We start from the raw sequence: 22,565 nt of genomic DNA on the forward strand, positions 1-22,565 counted from the left end.
ATTTACAGAAAAACTGTAGAAGTTTAGTTGACTACATTTACCTTGAAGCCATGCCAAGGTTATCCAACTTGTTTCACAAGACATAGAAACATATGATGTGACGGCAGATAAGAACCATTCGGCCCATCTAGTCTGCCCAATATTTCGAAACACTTTTAATTAGTCATAGAAACATAGAATGTGAAGGCAGATAAGAACCATTCGGCCCATCTAGTCTGCCCAATTTTCTAAATACTTTCATTAGTCCCTGGCCTTATCTTAAGTCTATCCCATGCATCCTTAAACTTCCTCACCGTGTTAACCTCTACCACTTCAGCTGGAAGGCTATTCCATGCATCCACTACCCTCTCAGTAAAGTAATACTTCCTGATATTATTTTGAAACCTTTGTCCCTCTAATTTAAGACTATGTCCTCTTATTGTGGTAGTTTCTCTTCTTTTAAATATACTCTCCTCCTTTACTGTGTTGATTCCCTTTAGTTTGTTTTTTTTACATTAAACACCATAAATTTTGATCGGTTTACTCCTCTCAAATATAATTTTTTACAAAAGTTGGTTAATAGGGGAAGACACTTTGATGAATATACAGTGAATTCAGATCCCTTCTTTTTTTTACGTTGAAGCCATATATGTTACAAATGCTTAAATTATTTTTATTTCACATCAGTCTACATTCAATACTCCATAATGACAAAGCAAAAAAAAAAAAAAAAGATTTTTGGTCCAGAGTGCTCAGGACCTGAGACTGGGCCGGAGGTTAACGTTCCAACAGAAAAATGACCCTTGGGACAACTCTGTGAATGTCGAGGACCTGCCCAACCATAACTCGGACTTGAACCCAATCAAATATTTTTAGAGAGACCAAATAAATGGATGTTCCCCAATGTGCCCCATACAAACAGACAGCTCTTCAGAGGATTCACAGAGATAAATGGCAGAATTTACTCAAATCCAAAGTTTCGCACCATACCCACAAAGACTTAGGGCTGTAATTACTGCCAAAGGTGTTTCACCTAATTGCTGAGTTAATGGTATGAATACTTATGTTAATGTGACATTTCATTTTCTTCTGCATAAGGTTGCAACATAAAAAGTCCCCCTCCCCCCAACCAAAAAAATAAAAAGTCTTTAAGGGACACTATAGTCACCTGAACAACTTTAGCTTAATTAAGCAGTTTTGGTGTATAGAGCATGCCCCTGCAGCCTCACTGCTCAATCCTCTGCCATTTAGGAGTTAAATCCCTTTGTTTATGAACCCTAGTTACACCTCCCTGCATGTGACTTGCACAGCCTTCCATAACCACTTCCTGTAAAGAGAGCCCTATTTAGGCTTTCTTTATTGCAAGTTCTGTTTAATTAAGATTTTCTTATCCCCTGCTATGTTAATAGCTTGCTAGACCCTGCAAGAGCCTCCTGTATGTGATTAAAGTTCAATTTAGAGATTGAGATACAATTATTTAAGGTAAATTACATCTGTTTGAAAGTGAAACCAGTTTTTTTTTTCCATGCAGGCTCTGTCAATCATAGCCAGGGGAGGTGTGGCTAGGGCTGCATAAACAGAAACAAAGTGATTTAACTCCTAAATGACAGTGAATTGAGCAGTGAAATTGCAGGGGAATGATCTATACACTAAAACTGCTTTATTTAGCTAAAGTAATTTAGGTGACTATTAGTAGTTTCTGAATGGACTGTAAGAATTACAATGCTCACGTGAATACATTTCAAAATCGAGCATTAAATTCCAGCAGGTGAAATCTGTTTACAGTGAAGCACACCATAACATTTTTGAAATATATTTTCTAAAAAGATGTCAGTTGAGGATTTACCATATGTTGTTTTTTGAAAATTATGTCTTTATAGATCTCCTGCACTCCATCTAAATTATATTTGCGTTTTTGGTGGTTTAACCCAGTTAGGACCAAATGTTGCATTTTACAATAATCACAAAGTGGTCCATGTGGTCCATAGACCCTTTGTAAAAATGAAAATGCCCACATATAATGTTTGCTGCTCTGCACAGTCTTGCAGTAATGCATTGTATTGCTAAGAGAGCAAGGGTCAGAGAGATTACAGAACATATAATTCCCATCTTTGCTTAAAGGACCACTCTAGTGCCAGGAAAGCATACTCGTTTTCCTGGCACTAGAATGCCCTGAGGGTGCCCCCACCCTCAGGGACCCACTCCCGCCCGGCTCTGGAAAGGGGTAAAAACTTACCTTTTTCCAGCGCTGGGCGGGGAGCTCTCCTCCTCCTCTCCGCCTCCGTTCCTCCCCGCCGGCTGAATGCGCACGCGCGGCAAGAGCTGCGCGCGCATTCAGCCGGTCACATAGGAAAGCATTCATAATGCTTTCCTATGGACGCTTGCGTGCTCTCACTGTGATTTTCACAGTGAGAATCACGCAAGCGCCTCTAGCGGCTGTCAGTGAGACAGCCACTAGAGGATTAGGGGGAAGGCTTAACTAATTGATAAACATAGCAGTTTCTCTGAAACTGCTATGTTTCTAAAACAATTAGTTAACCCTAGCTGGACCTGGCACCCAGACCACTTCATTAAGCTGAGGGCAGAGAGCAGCAAAGTTTACGGACAGCTTGGTCACACTACAGAAATTGGAGTGGATGTGTCCCTCTCTCGCTTCCTATATTGCTGGCCGTCCTCATGCACGCCGTCCTCACCGGCGATCAGGACACAGGACGGATTACAGCTCCCATATACCTCATCCATCCACAGGGTCCGAACTACAGGTCTCTACCAACTACACAACTTGTGTTTTTGCTGTTTGCTTCTTACTCACGTTACATTTGTGAGTTTTTATATTTTGGAATAAAGTACTTCTATTTTTAGAGCGAATATTGTTATTTCCTTATTTTAAGCAACTAGTTCCTTGTACTGACTGGCTTCATTTTTCATTTTGTGGGGAGGTATTGTATCTTTCTTAGAAAGTATATTAGTTGCTGTGACAAACTCCCCTCTCCAAGTGAGTTTGCCAAGAGCTCTTGGAGGAGCCGGCTTGCCAGCCTCTTGCACACAGACTATGGGCGCTGCAGGGAAACCTGTGAAAGACTACCAAACTTGACCGACCATTAGCACTGATTTCATGGAACTGTTTTGGGCATAAGACCATCTGCACGGTCGGTCAAAATTATGACTTCCAGGAAATTCCTGAACCCCTGAACTGATCTGGATGATTTTTGGATATGTTGGTCACCCAGATCAGGGCTATCAGGGGATGTATCATGTGTTTTGGGGTACTTTTGGGACTTTTTAGAAATGTTTGTTATTTCTGTGCTTAAAAATAACTGGATTAGAATTAGTACAGTTAGTAATCCAATTATCTCCCAAGCAGAGGGGAGGGATTGTATACTGTGTGGGAGTGCCTTACATTATAAATGTGTTATTTTTGGTTTGTAAGTTTGTGTCCCTGTCCCCAACAAGGTCCATATGGGTGTACACCTTGCTTGGGGATTGTCATAAAATGCCGGTGTGGTACCATTAAAATATATTCCAGCGTACACTCCAAAACTGTGTGTCGTCCTGTTATTGGAGGGAAAGAAGATTTACTCCTGTGTCTGCTGTTCCAGCTTGAGGGGATTCAACAGGGAAAGTCCTTGTAAGGACTAGAGCTAATTCCCCATTCGAGTCCAGGAAGGAGCGGTTCCAGGGCCACAGTCAAGCCACGGCGACTGTGGTCAGAAGTGTTGCAGTTTGTCCCCTGTTCCAGCTAGGAAGCGGTCCTTTGGCGGAGGTACCCAGCTGGGGTACAGTTGCCATCTGTCACAGTTGCCATTTGTGTTACCATAATCCATGTTGTTTTCAGAAGCAGGGGGAGTGACGCTCATGCTATAAGATTGTGGACTTGCTGGATATCCTTTTGGACTTTTCTAACAGGACCTTTTCCTTTATATATGTATATTAGTTGTACTTTTTATGTGTACTGATGAGGTTTGCTATTCTCACTATAACTTTATAGTGCTCTACCTCTATTTATGTTATACAAGGTCTGGTGATCCTTTCCAGGAGTAGAGCGTTTCTCCCATCTCTATTTTCTTATTCCCTCTTAAGTCTAGAATGGATATTCTCTGTTTTAGAGATTTCACACCATCACACTTTCTATATTGCCGGCTGTTTGAGGAATTTTCAGAGCTAACTTTCCACCTGGTCTATCGCTGCCGCATGCTCCTCCATTAATTCACCATCAGGTGAATTTTAAGTGAAGCTTTTTTTTGGATAAAAAATACTTACTCAAAGGGTCCATTTTCAGTCATGAGAGAACCTTCTACACCATCCAGTCCTTGTTCTGAAAACTGTTTCAAGGCACTTAAAGCTGCCTGCAAAGCAAGAAAAGATAAATGAGAATAGGGTTTGGCACCTTTTAATGAAATATTAAAATTAGACACAGAAACCATCAAAATGGGCAATTAAACAGTAAACAACCAAATTGTATAAACATATTGTTTTGTTTTTTAATAAGTGTCCTTTAAAATTCTCATGTGCACTATAATACTTTCCATAGGTACTTGCAATACGGCATGGAATAACAATCAACATTCTCAAAGAACACATCATTTCACAAACAAAACCAATAATAAAAGTAATAAATATGTGTTATTATTCGATATAAAATGGACGGGACACACATGGAATTTTTGGAGGGGAGGAGGGGATTATAGAAGTCTTACATTTTTGCCAATAGTAGCTTTGGGTTTGGGTTTCAAATAAGACAGTTTCCATTTTTTAGATTCTAGAAGCAAACGTGCATTGAATTGGATTAGCAAGCACTCACACAATGTTATGAAAGGGGCAAGGATTTAGTAGCATGTTAGTTATTATACCAAGGTGAGGAAAGTATTGCCACCATTGAAATGAATTGTCACAATATGAGTTCATGCCTTCAGGGCTCTATAACAGCAGTGTGAAAATAAAACAGCCATGCAGTCTATAGGCAGGTTTTAGAGCTCCTAACAAGCTGTTTTATGTTGTCAGGTTCACTTTAAGAGTGTAGTGGAATTTTATGTCCTATTAGCAATTATAAATATATTTGGTTTATTAAAGGCAAGTTTTTTGTAGGTTATTAATGGAACATTCCAAAGCCCCCCAGTGTTTTTTTTTTTTGAGTGTGTGATTGATCCTCAGTTTTCTTAACCAACATGTTCGTTTTTTGCGGGTTATTAATGGAACAATCCAAGCACAATAACTACTACAGCCCATTGTAGTTCCTTTATGTATTGCTTTTATTTCACTTTTTTTTTTTCATATGCAATGTATATCTCAGGAAGGACATGTATATATTTTTCACCTGGACATTTTCAGTTAGTCTATGATCACCTCAGATCTCCACACCTCAACATTCTAAATGGCTGAGGTTAAACATTTCAGAACCAAATGTCTTCTAAACTGAAAACGGATCATTAAATTTAAAAAAAAATAAAATTCATAGGGTCCAAGAAAATGATAAAGGACCAGCAATTGCAAGAGGCATAGGCTCTCTTGCGATGTCTTGCCTGCGATGTGCACAACAATACATTTAGTTTAAAAATCCTCCAGGGAACGCTTGTTTAATGGTGTACTTTATGCAGCCCAGCTGTTTTCTACTACCTTTTATTTTAATATATTTATTTTTTTTTATTTAAATTTTCAGGTGGTGCATGTTCAAGACTAAAGAGGACATGACATATGTTATACCTCACCATTCTGAGAGTTATATTACATATGGCTCAAAATTACAGGACTGTATTTTAGCAGCCAGTGAGGTAGGATAGATCTAGACATAGTCCACGGCTTATGGTTAGGCTATAAACTAAATAGTGCAGTTGACTGTTTTTAGCCAAACAAAACTGTATCTCCACATACATTAATAGTGTAAGCAGGTAACTTACAAATAGCCACCAGGAGACAATTTGCTCACATACAGTATGTGGCAAATACGGGATGTTTTTGCACTAATATTTCATAGCCAGTCTAAAGTACTGTAAGGGAAGCCATACACCCCCGCCCCCTCCCCCCTCCCAAATAATTAGGTAATGGGTACAGAAATTAAAAATGTACACAGTGCTTTAATAGAGTTCTGCTCATGAAGTCACTAAGTAAGCCTAGCCAGTCACTATTTTGGGCAGGTATGTCTCCTCCTCCTTATCAGACCCTGTTGTAGCTCACCCCATTTCATTCATACTTTCGCTGTTGGAAAGTATGCTCTTTTTTTCCTGCTATTTTGTGAAAAGTACTTAAATGGATAAGGCAGTGAACTGTTTTTTAATAACCCTGGTTTCTATGAACATTGTGCTAAATCCAAGATGGTCTCATCCTCAATGAAAAGATGTCAGATCCTCTAACTGTAATTAGGTCAATTCTTACAAAAATTTGTTAAGGCAAAAAAAGTAATTACGGTAGTCGTTTAGGAATAGGGTTTTCAACAGACTGAGGCAATGAAATCTTCAGGTTAAAGGGAATCTTGAACTTAAACCTTTGAAACATAGATTTGGGTGACATTTTGAAAAGCAAAAAGGGGCAAGTAAGGTAACTAAATAAATAAATAAATACAAAAGCACCAAGTGGACACTGGGGAGCCATTAACAAAATGCTGCAGAACCAAATTGATGATTAGGGTCCGAAAACCAGCTGAATAAAATGCCAAAGCCATAACTGAAAGGATAATATTGTTTAATTATATTTAATATCATCTGTGTAGTGTTTGAAAACCTGTCTCCTGCTGATGAGAACTATTGAGCCTCGAAACCTTTAAAAGAAACACAAAATTCATCTGGCATTTTCTGGAGCAGTGGAGAGGTTAATAGCAGATTGGCAATTGGCTGAATAGCAAGCGCCCTCCAGTTAATTAGCGCACATGATTTCTCTTGCAATATTTACACACATACATAAAGATATTTCACTCGACAAACATTTTACAATTCTATTGTGAGGTAATTCCCACAGGTTCTGAAACAGATGTTTCTAGATATGTTCTGTATTACATGCAGTAATTCTAGCACTGCCAGATCGCGAATGCCAGCAGGCTGCTGTTTGTTTTGGCTAAAGGTCTCTTTATAAATATCTGAATGTATCAGCGTGAGGTAAATTTTTCCAGTTGGGATTTTAATTTCTATATCTCTCCCTGTCACTCAACAATCTGCGTTACAATTCCCAACACTCAACCTACAACATTTCTACAGAGTTTAGACGTTTTGTTTAGACAGCACGGCAACGTTCGGAATCTCCCCTTACTGGGACGATTGAGCTAAGCTTGTTCGGAACACCAGCAGATGGACCTGTTGTAGATAGGAGTCAAGATTAACCTGCCGTGTCTATAGCACAAGTCAGGAAAAAAACAATATTGTATCAGTTACGTAAAAGGAAAGGCATGTGCAAGAAATAAAGTAACTGGTAAAGACTCAAAACACTTGAGCCCATATTATCAGGGCGAGATAACAGAAAATTTATAGATGTCAGATTTATTCAGATGACTCCAGACTAGAATTATGGAAATGTTCATAGAATTTGCTGGTTTGTGTCTAGATTTGTAGATCATAACAATAAAAGCAAATAAAAGTCATATTTTGTACCATAACTTGCCATTGATATAGGAATAAAGCAGGTACACAGTCACAGTATACATCCTTACCAGTGGCATACATACTTACCAGTGGCGTCACAAGGGCTGGAGCGGGGGGTTTGACACCAGGGCCGGCGCGTCCTTTAGGGTGCACCGGCTCTGGTGGCTCAGGATACGAGTGACGAGTCACTCTGAGTAGCGTGGCCGGGCAGAAACAGAAGCTCCTGTACCGCAGTCCGCACCGTCCGGCAACGCTACACAGGGAGGTAGGAGAAACGCAAGGGGAGATACCACCAGAAATAGACAAGTACATCAATACAAGGCTTTTGTGGTGTATTGCACATAGAGAAAACATGCACAGTTTTGAAAATTTAATAATCAGGCTAGTCCAGGGCTAGGCAACATTTGGCACTCCAGATATTGTGGACTACATGCTCTTACAGCTATAATACCGACAAAGCATCATGGGAGGTGTAGTCCAAAACATCTGGAGTGCCTATACCTGGGCTAGGCTAACATGTCTACATTGACAGTATAGAATATATAATGGATACCACACTCTCCAGGCTTCCAGGATACTCAGGAGCGGAAAACGGCCAGGGCTCAAGCTTGACAAAGACCCTGCTGGGTCAAAACTTTGCTGCTTTACTTTAAATAAAACTGCTATTTTGGCTTTTATACTTAAGTTCCTGGACCAATATTTATTTCTATTTCTATATTGAGAGTATAGCATTGATTTGCTAGTAGATAAAACTTTTCAGACGGACAAGATTTCATTGTAAATTGAGAAAAGAATAGAAAGCATGGTATAATGAGATGTAGAGTAAACACAACTAAAATGATTACTGTATAACATACTGGTAAGTGCACATGAGATTAAGTGCCACAGGGTACTCAGCACAAGTTATATGTAATTAAAGAGAAGCATATAAATCCATGCACTGTATCGGCAGTAGCTGTAATTACGCAGGATCTTAAGGGTCATCCAACGCCACATGTATACCAGACTTGAAACCTATCTCCATGCTGAGCGTGGTGTGGTCGCTTGCCCCTGTGCTGTACTATTTTAGCTTCTTTTTTTTTTTAATACAATTTTACTTTTCCATTAAACCTGTGTAATATCGGTGGCAAGCGGTTTAAATGATTCAGGCAAACCTTTCACAGTGCCGTACCAAAAGGTATGGTAGGCATGGTACATGTCCTAGGTGCCACTTGAGGGGGAAGCCACATCAAAATTTGATAGAGCTCTGGCACTGATCAGACTCCCTTCAAGAAGGCAGGGAGATCAAAAGATCACCTGCGCCGCCCTTTCAAAATGCTAATGCAGTCTGACTGCTCAATTCTCTGTTATTTAGGAGTTAAATCACTTTTCTTTCTCTTTATGCTGGCCATATTCACACCTCCAATTCAATCTGCAAGCAAAAATTATTTCATTTTCAATGAGATCTCAAATTACTTTAGATTTTTTAGCTTAGGCTCTGTAAACTGAACTTTAATCGCACACTCCTGTAGAGTCTAGAGGGCTATTAACAGCAGGAGATAAGAAATTCTAAATCAAACAGGATGTGCAATTAAGGATGTTTAAACATCAGAGCTCTCTTTACAGGAAGTGTTTAGAAAGGCGATACAAGTCACATGCAAGGAGGGGTGATTTGAGCTGCATAAACAAAGTGATTTAACTTCTAAATGGCAGAGAATTGAGCAGTGAGAAAGCATGGGCATAATCTATACATCAAAATCGCTTCATTCAGATAAAGTTGTTTTGGTGCCATTAGTATCCCTTTAAGACAGAATGGACGATGATCAGATCCCTTGTACAACCTTGAAAAGTAACCAAGGATATTTTTAATGCATAATTTAATAATAAAAAAGGAGGTTAATCTGGGTATTTCCCTGAGACAGGATGTATATGAAACAAAGATCTATGTGTTTACACAGAAATGCTCAGATCTACACAAATGAATTTACATTTTAACTAGAATAGGTACGTAACTACACAAACTGCATTTTCGAGAAGAGTTCAGGAGTAATAATAGTGTAGACGGTCTAGTACTGCCCTATGATTAGACTCTTCTACGTTAAAGTTTCGATCCTACCCATTCAGGGAACAGGAAGGTGTCTCTACATGGCCTGGTTGCCCTGAAATGATTTTTGAAGTTTATTGCTTTTAAGAATTTGGGCCTTAAAACCAAAAACTGTAGCTTTAGCTTACACAAGCCTCCTACAACTATTGGTAAATATTTTTGTTCTGCACATATAAATGCTCAACTTTGCAAATAATTAGATGCTGAAATAAATATTTATATTAACACAGCAATTAGACATGTGAGCAAAGAAACCATTAGCTGCAGTCCCTTCAACATAATAATAATAAAAACAAACACAATTAGTGAAAATAACAAAAAACATGCACACATGAGCATATAATACTATGTAAGCCAGAGTGACCAACATCGGTTTATTTTTCAACCTTGTCTTTATCAAATGATATAAAAAAGTATTTTTTAAATAGTCAAGACAAATGACAATATGAAAAAACAGGGTGACACGAGACGTAACTTGCATGGTTGTGCAGGGCATAGAACGAGCAGATTATACAGTAGCTTTGGGTTCTCCTGGTAGTTCTAAACATTTTGACTACCTACAATGGTGGGTGGGGTGTGGAGGTTAGAGACCAGGACAGTCCTAGCACCATAACCACTATACAGTATTGGTTAAGGAACTTAAAGTATTCCTTTAACCCCTTAAGGACACATGACATGTGTGACACGTCATGATTCCCTTTTATTCCAGAAGTTTGGTCCTTAAGGGGTTAAGGATGGACCTTTCCCTCCCTCTTTAGTCTATAGAAGAAGAGCTACTTGAGCATCTGGACTGAATAACATCTTCATTGTCCTGGCAATGCTAAAAGCTCACATGCAATTTTATTTATGCACTATATACAGTTGTAATCAAATTATTCAACCCCCATTGAAAATCAGGTTTGCTATCAAAATTTGCAGATTTTCAACTATTTGCAATGAAGAAATTAAACAAAAGCAATTGAAATAGCTCGACACAATGAATGCTTCAATTGTTTTCCCCAAATTCAACTAAAAATGCAACTTATAATGACTTCTCCAGTATCAAAATTATTCAATCCCTTTATGTCAAGTATCTTGTAGCAATCTAGTACTTAGTAGAGCACCCTTTTGCTGTTATGACCTGTTGCAATCGGGACGCAAAGTCAGACATAGCTTCTGGCAGCATTCCTGAGAAATCTCAGCCCATTGCTCATAAGCAATGGCCTCCAGTTCAGTAATATTCTTTAAGTTTGCGTGCTCCAATTGCCTTCTTCAAAGCCCACCAGAGATTTTATATGGGGTTCAAGCCAGGTGACTGATGGCCACTGTAGAATTTTCCAAACGTATTCCTAACACTAAAAGGTTCCTCTGCACACCTTGCTTCCCCCCCCCCCTCTCCTCCAGTGGCAAGTAAAGAGTTACCCCCCTTTTAACTTCCTGACCTCAGTGTCCGGCTCCTCCTCCATCAATATCAGCAGACGAGGGGTTCCTAATGCGCAAGTGTGGTGACCTCCGTACGTGCATTAGGCCTTCCACATAGAATAGCATTGATTCAATACTTTCCTATGCGATTTTAGAAATTGCTAGATGTGGTCCAGCATCGTTTTACAGTCATATTCCATGATAGGTCATGAAGCGTCTCTAGTGTGTCTGGTAGACCGCCACTATCAGCTGTCTTACCCCTGAAATGTAAACATTCAAGTTTCTCTGAAACTGCAATGTTTACAACGGCATGGCTAAGGGAAGAGGGGCACTGCACCCAGCCCCCTTCAATGAGCAATTCGGGTGCCTATAGTGTCTCTTTAATGACCACATTATTCAAGAACAGAAATTGCTTAATTTGCTCAAATCAGAAAGCAAGTGGGAAATAGCCAAGTAAAAACAATAAATGTAATGGTATATTTCCCATTGGTAAACACCCGTACATAATGCTTAAAAACATATCTTTGCATTCCTGAATAATGACTAATTTAAAGTACTATATTGTGTTGTTGAATGAGTAATACCTTAGTAATTGGAAGCACTTGGCATCTCTGGGATAAAGAACAAGATGAAGCCCTCCATAGAATTGACAATCACAATATTTTCAAGAGCCTTAATGCACCTGTAGGCTGATTTGCCATTTAACAAATATCCCCTCTAATATATCTGTTCGCCATTGACTTTATGTGCAACATATATCTAGTTGCATAAGTAAATAAGACAACACTTAACATGGTAGAAGAACAGTAAAGAGCTTTGTAAACATTCATTATTTAGAATTATTATAATTAATGCTTAAACAAGAACTTGCCTACAACAGGTAAATGGAACAAATAAGAAAATGACAGAGCATTTTAAACGTAGGAAAAACATAAGTTGTCAAGGTCCTCTAACATACATTCGGGTATGTTAAGAAGCTCCACATTGCCCAATATAGTAGTACCTTACAAGTATGGGAGATATATAGTTTTATAAAATGCTTTAAGGAACATTCCAAGCACCATAAAGGTAATGGTGCAAGGAGTGCCTTGAAAAGTAAGGAATCAAACCATTTTAAAATGGATTGACTTCTTCCTTGAGGTCTGCCGGACACCGCTTCCCCTTTGCACTACTTCGTCTGGAGAGCCAGAAGCTCTTATCTGAGCGCAGGGCTTAACTCAGGAGAGTTACCAAAAGCTCCTGCTAAGACGTCAAACTATCCTAAAGTTGTTTGACCCCTCATGATGGGGAGGTTGTGTTGATAGTGTTCTTTTACGACCAGGCACCTGCATTGGGCCCTAAAGGTGTAGGGGGCTGTGCAAGTTAGAGCACTAATTTGAACTAGTGACAGGTTAATAAGGCATGGCAGTAGTGGAGAGAACATTATACTTGTTGTGCCATCTGCAAACTGCACACACAATCTCTCTGGGAGGAACAGGGGGTGCCAGGGCACTCATGGTACCATAACAAGTACAGTGCACAGTAGTAGTTATAGTACTTGAAGTGTTCCTTTATGAAAACATTAAATTAAATCAGAAGGTTTTATTATACACATGACAGCACAATTTGAAACCGTTAAATTGTAAAGTAAACCTTGACAAAAAAAAAATGTAAATGCATGTTTATTTTCATTCAACATTTTATACACATTAAATACATCACAAGCATTGCAGGTTGATTAATAGATAAAAGCTGGCAAGTGCTTTGGAGTGATAAATCCAAATATTTAGACTGACTCTGAACCGTAATGCTTGTTACAATATACAAGATAACTATAAACTACAACAGAAGTATTCTAACTGATTCCTGAGAAGAGATTATGTTGGAATTCCAGGAAAAACATGGCAAAATATCAATATTTAGATACAGAGTAAAATTTAAAAGGAAAATGCACCCGTGCCACTACTAAATTTGCACTGTAAATGGATGCAGCCTGCAGACTCCTGAAATAGTGTCCTAGTTCATTTTGTGATGTAATTCCAGTAAAATACAAGTTTAGCAGGCTAAGATTGCCACAAGGCATATGTATGTATATGTGTTTGTAGTATCAGTTAGTTAATTACACGTAGCTAAGATACTGTTATCACTGTACTGACCAGGTGCAGGAATGTAAGAACTGGAATTACGCGTCCCTCTCCTTTGTATCAGATGAGCCACGTGGTTAGACCGGATGGATGAGTTTAGACTCTATTTATTAAATAGGTTAAGGGTATGTGTGGGTGTAGTTAATTGTGGGAGGAGCTACAGTGCTATATAAGGAATGTACTCTATGTATTCAGTACTCAGACTTTGCTGTATTTTGGTGACGCTAGTCCCTCTGAGTCCCGATCGGTGATCCAATAAAGAATCTCTTCCTTCCTGAAGAAACCTGTGTCCATCTCTCTGTGCTTGGCTTCCGTCAGTTTCTCCGGTATCATTTGGTGCATTGGCCGGGAAGCTCATCGTTCAACGGTAGCTGAGAGGCAGAGGCGTGAGACGGTCTATCTTTGCCCACGTTCTCTACGGCTGCACCCCTGAACTTCTGCGTGGACCTCCCTTCGTCTCGGCGCCACTGGTCTGTTGTCCAGGAGATCATCGGCCTCTACGTGAGAAGTGCTGGGGTGTCCCCGTCGATGAGTGTGAACTCAGGTTCAGGAACGAGGAGGTAAGACAACTGCTGTTTTAGACGGCAGGACCCACTAGGGGTATACCGATTGTGCGGTAGGCCCAAAGGGGTTTTGAATCTGTGTATCTGCCCCCTCTGTCGGAGGGAAGGAGCGAAGGCGCACCGCTCGATCGAACGCTCTTTAGTCAGACCGTTTGATTTGGTTAGTCAGGCGGGGTCCTGGTGTAAATAGCCCTAGCCGGACACCGGTGTCTTGTCTAGACTAGCGTTCTAGGGTGTATATTACGTTCGCTAGGTCGGAGGGACCGGGAGACTAAGCGGCGCCTGTGTAAATTCGGTTCGCTAGTTCTCATCCTATCTGGGCTAAGTGGGAAGGCGTGTAAATTTGGAACCCACTAGACTTTTGATAGTGCGACTAAGAGGCGCCTGTGTAAATTCGGTTCTCTAGCTCGCTATATATGTGGTGATTGGGCAGTGTGGCTAACCAAAACGGGTGTATATAGTTTTAGGTAGTCCATTCAAGGTACTGGCCAATAGTTTAGTTGGGAATTGTAAATGTGTTAACGATTGTTTTAGTAAAGTGTATATCTTGTTAGATAGCGCGAGCTCAGCCGTCTAGCGAGAGTGTTAATAGTGTGTTGCTGTATTATAGTGCACGGTACCATAACCCTGTATATTTACTGACATTATATAATAAGTACTAATCATTGTCGTCCATTGCATGTTTAACACCATAACCACTAATAATTGTATTGTGACCTTAACTTGTGCTTTGACCTATGCTAACCGTACTGTAACCGCTATTTGTAAAAGACGATGTTACTGGGGTGTGTTATAGACGGGTAATTCGTATATAGAGAATTATAGCGTGGGTGACTGTATAGTTACGCCAAAGGGCATAATATTGATTATATAGTGACTGGTGTAACAGCTGTGTGTGTACGGGAATTCCCTGAGTGTTTATTGTTATTGTGTACGTTTCACTTGGTAACCGTACCACGTGGTGCTGTTGCCAGAGGAAACGGGTGTGACTGTTGAATAGTACGCGTGTATAGTATTCGTTGTCGACGACGTTCCATTGTTAAGTATGGGTGCGTCGCAGTCAACGATTCCGGATCCCTTAGGATGTATGGTTAAGAATTTTAAAAAGGGATTCAAAGTTTGTGATTTTGGGGTAAAGATGTCTCCTGTACGTTTGGTCACTTTGTGTACTAGGGAGTGGCCTACTTTGGTTGCGGCATGGCCGCCACGTGGCAGTTTGGATCCAACTCTGGTACAGCGCTTACACGTGGCTGTATCGGGTAGGCCTGAACTTTACGGCCAGTTTCCTTATATTGACTGTTGGAGACAGGCCGTAAATGACTCGCCAAAATGGCTCCAGACATGCCACGAGGAGCAGTGTCACCTCATGGTAGCTAGGACTTGCTCGTCCACTAGGACTGGTGTTAGGCCCATTTTGGACACGCCCCCTGAGTCCGAGATCCCTTTGCCGCCCCCTTACTTTCCGTTAAGAAGAAGTGACGCAAACGCAGGAAGTCCTGCACCCCTCCCCTCATTACCCTCATCCACTTCCGCTTCCTCCTCCAGTACAGGATCCACCCCCCCTCGTACTAAATCTCCCCTTCCGGAACCAGAATCCACCCCCATTAGAAACGAATATCCTGATTTGGCGCCACTTCAGACTTCCGGTCAAGCTTCATCTAGCTCGGCTCGAAGTGTTTTATTTACGACCTTTTCCCAAAACCGACCTCCCACATCCCCATACCCTATCTCTCCCCGACCGGAACCCATGACTGACGCCTCTCTACGTAGCCCCATCCAAACCCGACAGTTGACTGGTGCCCAACAATTAAAGCACTATCAGATGCCTCTTCGTCTGAATCCCGGGTCAGCTTATATCGATGCCGCAGGTCAAATGGCACACGCTGACCCAGTCTTCGTATATGTCCCATTTACCACAACCGATCTTTTAAACTGGAAGACCCATAATTCCTCGTATACTGAGAAACCACAAGCTATGACTGATCTGTTCACCTCAATAGTACAGACGCATAATCCGACATGGGCTGATTGCCAGCAGTTACTAATGACTTTATTTAACAATGAGGAAAGGACAAGAATAAATCAAGCAGCCATTAAAGCATTAGAGGATAGAGCCCGTGCTTTGAACCAAGCCAATCCAGCAGCATGGGCCGCGACACACTATCCCAACACCGATCCCGATTGGAACGTAAATGGTGCTGATATGGTTCAACTCAGAGCCTATAGAGACGCTATAATTGCTGGCATGAAAGCCGGAGGAAAGAAAGCCATTAACATGTCGAAGACAGTTGAGGTGATCCAGAAAAGCGATGAAGCGCCCAGTGTCTTTTATGACCGATTATTGGAGGCATACCGCTTGTATACCCCCTTTAATCCGGAAGACGCAGACAATTCCCGAATGGTTAACTCCGCCTTTGTCAGCCAAGCATACGGAGATATTAAGCGCAAGCTACAAAAGTTAGAAGGGTTTGCAGGTATGTCCATCACCCAACTAATGGAGGTAGCAAATAAGGTCTATATGAACAGGGATACAGAAAGTAAGAAAGAGGAAGAGCGCAAGATGCGTAAAAAGGCTGATATGCTAGCGGTAGCGATCGCAGGCGTAGATAAACGGGGCCCAGATAGAGGCAATAATAGATGGAGTAGGGAGCCTTTGAGTAGGGATCAATGCGCGTATTGCAAGGAAGAAGGGCATTGGAGGAACGAATGTCCGCAAAGAGAGCAGTACGAGAGAGACCAACCCAGGGCAGGCTACGGAAACTTTAGAGGTAGAGCGAGAGGTAGAGGAGGCCCCGGAGGGAGTAATGGTTATAGAGGGAGTAATGGGAACAGAGGAAGTGTTAGGGAAGACAGGTATATTCCAGCAGCGCAAAGGTCCCGCAATAGAGAAGGTAGGGACTTTGTAGGATTGGCTGACACTGTCATGGAGGACTATTGATACCGACCGGGCTCCATCCCCCTTGGTCAAGCGGAGCCTATGGTCGATGTATCAATAGGGGGGAAAAGGAGTGCGTTCATGATCGACACTGGTGCTGAACATTCAGTGGTGACTAATCTAGTTGCTCCTCCATCTGGAAGGACTATTACTGTGATAGGAGCAACTGGAAGAAGTGCTGAAAAACCGGTTCTTAAAAGTCGACTCTGTACATTGGGAGGCCACGTAGTAAAACACCAATTCCTTTATATGCCTGAATGTCCAGTCCAATTGCTGGGACGTGATATGCTATCAAAATTACAAGCGCAGATTACGTTCCTACCAAATGGAACAACATCCTTAAAGTTTAATGGACCTTCAGGTATTATGACTTTATCCGTACCAAAGGAAGAAGAGTGGCGACTTTATACAGTGTTGACTAGCCAAAACCCTAGGAGTGATGAGACATTGTTTAACATACCAGGAGTTTGGGCAGAGAACAACCCACCAGGACTGGCCCGCAATATTCCACCAATAAAAATTGAACTGAAACATGGGGTTTATCCAGTGAGCCTAAGACAATATCACATTCCGCAGAAGGCTAAGAAGAACATCCAATCCTATCTGGATAAGTTCATACGGTATGGTATCCTAAAATTCTGTACTTCCCCCTGGAACACCCCATTGCTGCCTGTTCAAAAGCCCGGTACAGATGAGTATCGACCTGTACAGGACTTAAGAGCAGTCAATGATGCGGTTGTTAGCATACATCCAGTTGTACCCAATCCATATAACCTGCTTGCTTTAATTCCGGGCGGGGCTACTTACTTCACAGTCTTAGATCTCAAAGATGCCTTCTTTTGCCTCCGAATTGCCGCAGAAAGCCAATGTATTTTCGCTTTCCAATGGGAGAACGCTGTAACGGGCTCAAAACGCCAAATGACTTGGACAAGACTGCCCCAAGGGTTTAAAAATTCACCTACCCTATTTGGTTCAGCTCTAAGTCAAGATCTACTGGATTTCGAGTCTATCCCAGGAGAATGTGTATTGTTACAATATGTAGATGACTTGTTGATAGCAGCAGTTACAAAAGAAAAATGTCAGCAAGCAACGCACGATCTACTACATATTCTCTGGAAGGCAGGATACAAGGTGTCCAGGAAGAAGGCTCAGTTGTGTTTGCCAACTGTCAAGTATCTGGGATTCCATATCTCTGAAGGTCAAAGGATTATGGGGCCAGAGAGAAAAGAAGCTGTCTGCCAAATACCAATACCCAAGAATAGAAGACAAGTGCGAGAATTCTTGGGGGCAGCAGGCTTCTGTAGGATATGGATCAGCTATGCGATACTGGCAAAACCTCTGTACGCAGCCATCAAAGGTACAGAGCACGACCCCTTCTTATGGACCCAAGAACAGCAAACGGCATTTGAAGATGTGAAGAAGGCTTTGATGAGTGCCCCAGCATTAGGTCTACCTGATCACACACGACCATTCTACTTATATGTACACGAGCAAAGAAGAATGGCTGTGGGAGTATTGACACAGTACTTGGGATCATGGCAAAGACCTGTTGCCTACATGTCTAAGCAACTGGATGCAGTGGCCAGCGGACTTCCACCTTGTCTAAGAGCCGTAGCTGCAGCCGCCCTGCTAGTAGCTGAAGCCGATAAACTCACTCTGGGTCAAGAACTTTATGTACGAGTCCCACATGCAGTACAGACGTTGTTGGATTACAAAGGAAATCATTGGTTTAGTAACAGCCGTATGACCAAGTATCAAGCAATGTTGTGTGAAAACCCAAGAGTGCATTTAGAGACTGTAAACACCTTAAATCCAGCTACCCTTTTGCCGCAACCTACTGAAAGTCAACATGATTGTTTGGAAGTAATGGATGAAGTATTTTCAAGTAGACCAGATCTTCGTGATTTTCCCATCCAGAACCCCGATGTTCAATATTACACCGACGGCAGTAGTTATGTGAAAGAAGGGATCCGCTATGCAGGATATGCAGTGACAACAATAGACAAGGTGATAGAAGCTCGGCCACTGGCGAAAGGAACATCAGCACAAAAGGCAGAATTAATAGCACTAACACGAGCGTTACAATTGGCTGAAGGTTTAAGAGTAAATATCTATACGGACTCTAAGTATGCGTTTTTAACCACTCATGCCCACGGAGCTTTGTATAAAGAAAGAGGACTACTGAATTCAGAAGGCAAAGAAATCAAGTACGCAGCTGAAATCCTACAACTATTGGAAGCAGTGTGGGAGCCGAAAGAAGTCGGTATCATACATTGTCGAGCGCATCTGAGAGGAGATGGTGATGTAACCAAGGGAAATCGGATGGCAGATAGTGCAGCTAAGCGTGCTGCTGAATCAGGAAGACAGGAGTATGTGGGGCATATAGCTGCTCTTATACCAACTCCACTGTCCCAATGGACTCCAGTTTATACAGCTCAAGAAGAGGAGTGGTTAAAGACTGAACCGGGAAAGTATTTGGAGAACAAGTGGTATCAGCTAGAAGATGGAAGAATAGTCATACCAGCATCACTAGCGGTAGAAATTGTCCAAAATTATCACAACGGGACACATTCTGGGAGAGACAGTACTGAAGAATCTCTCAGGAAACATTTCTACATACCAAGATTGTCCAACTTGACTCAGGCCATTGTACGCAGATGTGTAACGTGTGCTAAGAATAATGCAAGACAAGGACCAGTAAAGCCACCAGGAGTCCAGTTTATGGGGGGACTCCCCATGTCCGATCTACAAATAGACTTTACAGTAATGCCTAAATCGGGTGGACATCGTTACCTGTTGGTAATTGTGTGCACCTATTCAGGCTGGGTAGAAGCATGTCCTACTCGTACAGAGAAAGCAGGAGAAGTTGTAAGATTCCTGCTACGAGAAATAATACCCCGATATGGACTACCCTGTTCTATAGGATCGGACAATGGTCCAGCTTTTGTTCATCAGTGCCTACAACAACTGACTCATATGCTTGGTATAAAGTGGAGGCTTCATACTGCATATAGACCCCAGAGTTCTGGTAAGGTAGAGAGAATGAATAGAACTATAAAGAACCAGTTGGCTAAAATGTGTCAGGAAACCCAACTTAAGTGGAACGTTCTCTTACCCATAGCTTTATTGCGAATCCGCAGTACCCCTACCAGAAGGATGGGCCTCTCTCCTTTTGAAATCATGTATGGGCGACCACCTCCCGTACTTGGTAACTTAAGGGGGGACTTGAGTCAGTTGGGAGAAGGAATTACCCGGCAGCAGGTTGTAGAGTTGGGTAAGACTATGGAGGAGGTACAGAAATGGGTACAAGATAGATTACCTGTGAATATTTATCCCCCTGTTCATAGTTATCATCCAGGAGACCAAGTGTGGATTAAAGAGTGGAATAATGTACCGTTAGGGCCCAAGTGGAGAGGTCCTTATGTTGTTCTTTTGTCTACCCCTACAGCGATAAAAGTAGCCGAAGTAACTCCGTGGATACATCACTCCAGGGTTAAACCAGCAGCAGTCGATTCTTGGCAAATTACAGCAGATCCAGAGAATCCCTGCAAGATCCGGTTGAAACGCACTACTCAGTCGGAGTAACGAGGAATTATTGTGGATTACAAATTTTATTGTTACAGGTGTGAGTGAGAAGGCCATAATAAAGCCTGTCCGCTTACCAACACATAGTGTATAAGCCAGGAAAGTCTCGAAGGGACACCTGTGAAGACGAGCAGAACTCCATTCCCTGCAGCCCTCACATCCTGGAAGCTGAGGTTCCATCGCACGGACGAAGACTGAGGATGACGGCGAAAGATGTGCTTTTGATTGTGTTTATTTATATGTGTTTTTATATTCAGGAAGGTAGAGGTACCGACACTCCTAGCTGTGAGGTATGCATTAAGACTACGAGAACAGGTAACCATATTTCCCAAACCCTAATTTGGCATTCACAATACGAATGTAAAGGAGAGGTATCAAGATGTAGATACCTAAATATAGACTATAGTGTGTGCCATTTAGGAGTAGGAGAACCTAAGTGCTTCAGTCCAGAGTATCAACCTCGTACAATTTGGTTGACTCTCAGGAATGGAGATCCTCAGGGGACCCTAATTAATAAGACGGTGTTAGAATCCGTACATTCTTCGGGTGTTCTGCTATTTGATGCATGTAAGGCGATATCAAGTGGTAGAAAACCGTGGAATGTATGTGGGGATCTTAGATGGGAGAGGACGTATGGGTCTAATGATAAATATATTTGTCCCAGTAGTAAAAATAAATATGTGAGTCCTAGATGCCCAAATAAAGACTATAACTTTTGTCCATATTGGTCTTGTGTGGGGTGGGCGACTTGGGGACAGACAGTAGATAAAGACATGATAGTGACTAAGTTGCCGACTAGCCCTTATTGTAAGTCTATGGAATGCAACCCAGTCCATATACTTATTAATAACCCCGACAAGTTCCTAGATAAGTATGGAAATTTATTTGGGTTTCAGATATACGGGACGGGTTTAGATCCTGGGACATTATTGTTTATAGGAATAGAGACTGATACGGTATCCTCCCAGACTCATCAAGTATACCATTCCTTTTATGAAGAGATGAGTATAGATAATAAGATCCCCCATAACGCTAAAAACCTGTTCATTGACCTAGCTGAAAGTATTGCCGGTAGTCTTAATGTTACCAACTGCTATGTGTGTGGAGGTACTAACATGGGAGACCAATGGCCTTGGGAAGCAAAGGAGGTAATGTCCGGTTCTGAGGCAGTTGACCAACTAATATCTACACAAGCCGATTATCATTTGAGTGTTAGAGGTAAATCTGAGTGGAGATTAAAGACCTCCATCATAGGTTATGTTTGCATAGCAAGGAAAGGAATAATGTATAATACTTCTGTAGGAGAATTAACTTGTCTAGGGCAAAAAGCTTATGATGATGATACTAAAAATACAACTTGGTGGTCGGCTTCAAATGTCTCAGAACCATCTAACCCGTTTGCTAGATATGCCAGTTTAAAGGATGTGTGGTTTGATTTATCCATCACATCTACCTGGAGAGCCCCAGCAAATTTGTACTGGATCTGTGGTAAGAAAGCCTATTCGGAGTTGCCACAGGACTGGGAAGGGGCATGTGTGTTGGATATGCTCAAACCATCCTTCTTCTTGTTACCGATTGAAACAGGTGAGACTTTAGGTGTTAAAGTGTATGATGTGAATCATAGGAAGAAAAGGGGACCCTTAGAGATAGGCACCTGGGAAGATAATGAATGGCCTCCCCAGCGTATCATAGATTATTATGGGCCAGCCACGTGGGCAGAAGATGGTACCTTTGGTTATAGAACCCCAATTTATATGCTCAACCGTATTATAAGATTACAGGCGGTGGTTGAGATTATTACTAATGAGACCTCACAAGCACTCAATCTTCTAGCGAAGCATAATACCAGGATGAGGACAGCAGTGTACCAAAATAGATTAGCCTTGGATTACCTTTTGGCAGTAGAGGGAGGTGTATGTGGGAAGTTTAACCTGAGCAATTGCTGTCTTCAAATAGATGACGAAGGGCAAGCAATAGCTGAGCTTACTAGCCATATGGTTAAACTAGTGCATGTGCCTACTCAGGTATGGAAAGGGTACAATCCAAGTAGTTGGTTTGGTAGCTGGTATGAGTGGTTTGGAGGGCTTAAGGCAGTGGTAGGTGGAGTCCTACTGATTTTACTGTTGTGTCTACTCCTACCGTGTCTTATACCCTTAGTAGTTAGGTCTGTGCAAAGCCTGATAGGAAGTATAGCAGAGAGGAAGGCTGCTGCACAGATAATGGCGATATATAAGTATAAGGCTCTAGATCAAGGAGAACCAATGCAGGAAGATGAGTGTTAAAAGATTCACATCATAAGATAAGTCTGGTCTGGTTCATGGTAACCTGAGG

At 41.6% G+C, this 22,565-nt stretch overlaps 1 protein-coding gene across 5 annotated transcripts in view; it reads right to left on the reverse strand.

Annotated features, from left to right (window-relative positions):
- STAU2 (staufen double-stranded RNA binding protein 2) overlaps positions 1–22,565 on the reverse strand; it is a 277,794-nt gene that overhangs the window by 2,100 nt on the left and 253,129 nt on the right. For all 5 annotated transcript variants that reach the window (XM_063451321.1, XM_063451318.1, XM_063451320.1 and 2 more), the window contains one exon: positions 4,240–4,325. In XM_063451321.1, the coding sequence (XP_063307391.1) occupies positions 4,240–4,325 (86 nt within the window). The remainder of the gene's footprint in view (positions 1–4,239; positions 4,326–22,565) is intronic.

Source organism: Pelobates fuscus, chromosome 4 (genome assembly GCF_036172605.1).
Source record: "Pelobates fuscus isolate aPelFus1 chromosome 4, aPelFus1.pri, whole genome shotgun sequence".
Lineage (NCBI taxonomy): Eukaryota > Metazoa > Chordata > Amphibia > Anura > Pelobatidae > Pelobates > Pelobates fuscus.